Raw genomic sequence first — 4233 nt, forward strand, 5'->3', positions numbered from 1 at the left:
CGCCGCCTGGGCCGGGCGCTGCGCTTCCCCCTCGCTGCCCCTTCTTGGGCCGCTCCCGGCCCGGCGCCCTCCCGCGCCGCGCTCGTCTCCGGTCGTCCTTGAGCTGCGCTCCCCAGCCGCGAACCTGCGGAGCGGGTCTGGCCCCAAGTAGACACCGCGGGCCGACGTGGGCCCAAAGCCAGGGCGGTCCCAGGGGAGGCGGGGGGGGGGGCGGACGCAGGGCCGGGGGGCCTGCCCATCTGCAGACCGGAGCCAGTGCCATGTCGCGGCTCGGGAAAGGGGTGAGCTGGGGCGCCCGCGTCCGCCCGCGTCCGCCCCCTGCCCATGGGCAGTTCTGGTCGCCCGATGCTGGCGGCTGACTCAGCGGCCTAAACATTTCCTGGAGCCCCCGTGCCTCACTTTCCCCAAGGAAGCTGGCTGGTACTCAGGCCTTGTAACCCCTGCCCCGTCCCCTGCCCTCGGGCAGCCTGGCATGTTACCTGCCCCAGGACACGCTGGGGAGGTAGGGTGTGTCCCTCAGTGTACACTGACTGCAGGAGAAAGGAAGAACATTCTGGAAAGTACAAACAGCCAGCACAAATGCGTTGAGGTGGAAGGAGCTTGGCCCGTGTAGAAGTCACAGCTGGGTAGAGTGAACGCAGGGAGGAAGGATACAGCTGGGGCCAGGGTCCATGGGGGAGGCAGCTGCTGCTCAACCTTGAGGTCTTGGGCTCTGGCTAGCACGGGCCTGTGGGGCGGCAGTACAGGCTCCCTGGTCTGCACCATGGAGGAGGGTAGCCTTCCAGCAGGAGATACTGGAGGCTTGGACCAAGGCCGGGCCTCGGAGTGTCACACTGGATGCATCTGAAGGGAGAAGCAAGGAGATTTGCCAAGCAGATTGGACAGGGCGGAGCAAGGGACAGGCCAGGAGGGGGAGGAGAACAGGGGGGAGCAGGGGCAGGGTACTCGGCTGGCTGGAAGGCAAAGAGCTTGAGCCTGTCAGGGGCAGGTACCCTAAGAGCTCACCATGGCCTCCGGTCCTCCCAGGGCCGGTGCTAGCTCTTCCTCCCCTGGCGGCCTCCTCTAAAGGCCTCACCACACCGCTTCCTCCCAGAACCCAGAGGCTGGACTGTGTAGCTCTCCTCTGCAGGGATGACCTTTGTGGGCAGGGGATGGCTGGGCAGGAGGCTGGCGCCGCTGCTGACCACGCTGCCCCCAGACCTGTGGCATCGTGTGGAGGGCAGTGGCTGGTGAGGTGGTGGCTATCAAGAAAATTTTCCATGCCTTCAGAGACAAGACAGATGCTCAGGTGAGTGCTGGGCAGGGGTGGGCAGGGCTGGTGCCTGGCCAGGAGCTCAGAACATCACAGCAGGCCTCCTGGCCAGGCTGGCTGGATGGGTGAATGTGTGTTTTTGTCTCTTTCAGAGAATGTTCCGGAAGGTCACGCTTCTCCAGGTGAGTGGCTCTGGATGCGAGCTGTCTGGCCTGCATCTGTCCTCCCAGCTTCAGATCTCTCCAGACAAGGGGGACGCTGGCCCCTCGATGCCCAGAGCACAGCCCAGGCCTCCCAGCAGCAGCAACTCTCCACAGGCATTCGGGGATCATCTCAACATCGTCCACCTGCTTGCGGTGTCCCAGCTGAAAATGACAAGGACATTTATCTGGTGTTTGAGTCCATGGGGAGGAGGGCCTCACTGGCCTCTTCTCCTCTCTGCCCCACCCTTGCCTGCGGCCTCTCTGACCTTCGGCTGCCTGTGTCTCTTCTGTGGCTAGTGCCCTTGGCCGTGTCACGTACCCAAGGACACAGGGCTGGTGAGTTGGCCTCTGGGCCTGGTGGGGCCACTGCTTGCTCCCACGGAGCTCTTGCTCTGTCCCCACTTGCAGCTATGTGTTCTTTCTCCCGCTCATTTTGTAACACAAGGGTGATATGCGAGTATGAAAATAGATCTGCATGCTGGGCACCGGTGGCTCATGCCTGTCATCCTAGCTACTCAGGAGGCTCAGGTCTGAGGATCATGGTTCAAAGCCAACCCGGGCAGGAAAGTCCATGAGACTCTTTATCTCCAATAAAGCACTAGAGAACCAGAAGTGGCGCTGTGGCTCAAGCGGTAGAGCGCTCGCTTTAGCGGTAGAGCACTCACCTTGACCTGAAGAGTACAGTACAGAGACAGCGTCCAAGCCCAGAGTTCAAACCTCACGACTGACAAAAAGAAAAAGAAGAAAATAGATTGGTAGAACTTTATTGTCTACTGGACAGGGAGTAGAATGGAGACTTGGCAGAGTAGCCAAGCAGGGAGCGCCCAGGATGGGCTGAGGGTCAGGTGGGTTCACCCCCAGGCTGGCCTGCATGTCCTTCGCTGGCTCCCCCACCTCCCCAGACACCGACCTGAATGCCGTCATCCAGAAGGGCAGCCTGCTGTGCGATGTCCACAGAGCTACATCTTCCACCAGCCCCTGCAGGCTGCCACATGCATCTCCTCCGGGATGCTCATCCACAGAGACCAGAAAGTTCTGCCTCAGGCTGCCTGCAGGCTCCACCCCCATGTGTGCCCACAGACCCCTGCCCCTGTGTGCACCCGCAGAACCCTGCCCCCGTGTGCGCCCGGCCCCTACCCAGCAGCGCACCACTATCTCCAGCCATCCAACGTCCTTGTGGATGCCAGCTGCACCGTAAAGCTCTGCGACTTCGGCCTTGCCCGCTCCCTGGGCGACCTCCCCACGGGGCCCGAGGGCCAGGTGCTGACCCAGCACATGGCCACACAGTGGTTCCGAGCCCTGGAGGTGCTGGGTCCCCCAGCACACCCGTCCTCTCCACGCCCATCCCATGTGGCTGCTCCCACACGGGCCTTCCTGGGCCTTCCTGTCTGCACCCCTGCACCCCTGCTTCCACCCCTGAGCAGCCCTTCGTCCACTCCCCTTCCTGCCCCAGGTACACCCCTGGGGTGGACATGTGGAGCCTGGGCTGCTTGGGAGAGATGCTGGGAGGCCGGCCGCTGTTCCCCTGCTCATCTCCCCCCCCAGCTGGAGCTGGTCCTGGAGACCGTCCCCCTGCTGGTGGATGGTGCGTGAGCCCGGCTGTGGGGAAGCAGCAATTCACCAGGGAGGGGGACAGGGAGAGGAGGCGGCAGGGGTGGACATGGAGCCCCAGAAGGACTGGAAATAGCATAGGTCATGAAGATGGAGGGCCCAGTGTGGGCAGCTGTGGGGGAAGTAATGCGTAGCACAGGGCCTCAGGGGCCACACAGCTGGGGTCCAGCTTGCCCAGGAATGTGGGTAGCAGGGGTGCTGCTGAGAGTCCAGCCAGGGAACCCAGCACTGTGGGGAGAGGTGGAGAAAGGTGTTGGGGAGCGGGTGCAGTCAGGACCGAGGGCCCTCATAGGGGCCGGTTCAGCACAGCCCCGCCAGACAGCCAATGGCCCAGGGTCCAGAAGGAACAGCTGGCTCCAGGCCCTCAGCAGACAGGCCTGGTCACCTCCCCCCAGGCAGGTCTCAGCTCTCTGCTCAGACTACACAGCACCTTGGCTCTGCACAACCTGAGGTCTCGGTGAGGGTGTGTGGGGGGGAGGGCGGAGGCAGGAATGGGCACCGTTCCATAGCTAGCACAGCAGGCCTGTGCACCTGTGCCCTGCTGACACCAGCCCTGAATGCAGCACGTAACTGGGGAGAGAATTTTTAGAGGGGCAATTCCCCTCCTCCATTGAACAGTCCAGCTCAGAAGCCTCCAGAGGGTCCTGGTGAGGCCGGAGGAGCAGAGGAAAGGGAGAGGTGGTCAGGGTCTCCCCAGCTCTCTGCAGGTCTTGAGGGTCTATCTGGACAGGAAATGGGGAGGGGGACGGGGGCAGGTTGGATGCCAGCCCAGGGGCCACAAGCAGGTCTGCAGGGCAGGGCCTGGAGGGAGACGAGGCCGCTTGCCTGCAGGTCAGGGCACACACCGGGCCCTCCTGCCGCCGGACCCCTCCCACGCCCTGGGCCGGCTCCTGGTGTTCGCCCCCGACCAGCGCCTGAGCGCGGCAGAGGCTCCAGCACCCCTACGTGCAGAGGCTGGCGCGGGGGCCGCGCGAGCCTGACTGCGGGCAGGCTGTGCCCGGCGCGGGGTCCCCGGCAGCCCAGTGCACCCCCTGCACCCCTGGTCCCGCAGAGTGGACGTGCGGCTCCCGGTGCCCGGAGAGCGGCCTCCTCTACCGGGCGCTGGGCCTCCACCCCGCCGTCCGCCGCCCTGGGCGCCCCCCGCGCCCACGGGAGAGCTGGAGCGTG

General features: G+C 64.3%; 1 protein-coding gene across 1 annotated transcript in view; it reads left to right on the plus strand.

Annotated features, from left to right (window-relative positions):
• The window catches only part of Mapk15 (mitogen-activated protein kinase 15), a 7600-nt gene that overhangs the window by 2623 nt on the left and 744 nt on the right, over nt 1-4233 (plus strand). Inside the window, 11 exon segments of the mRNA XM_013033835.1 lie at nt 1199-1288; nt 1405-1434; nt 1570-1609; nt 1612-1658; nt 2357-2408; nt 2411-2487; nt 2617-2783; nt 2909-2992; nt 2994-3040; nt 3898-3988; nt 3990-4136. Coding sequence (XP_012889289.1) covers nt 1199-1288; nt 1405-1434; nt 1570-1609; nt 1612-1658; nt 2357-2408; nt 2411-2487; nt 2617-2783; nt 2909-2992; nt 2994-3040; nt 3898-3988; nt 3990-4136 — 872 coding nt within the window.

The sequence above is a fragment of the Dipodomys ordii genome, unplaced genomic scaffold, assembly GCF_000151885.1.
Source record: "Dipodomys ordii isolate 6190 unplaced genomic scaffold, Dord_2.0 Scaffold179, whole genome shotgun sequence".
NCBI classification, from domain to species: Eukaryota; Metazoa; Chordata; class Mammalia; order Rodentia; family Heteromyidae; genus Dipodomys; species Dipodomys ordii.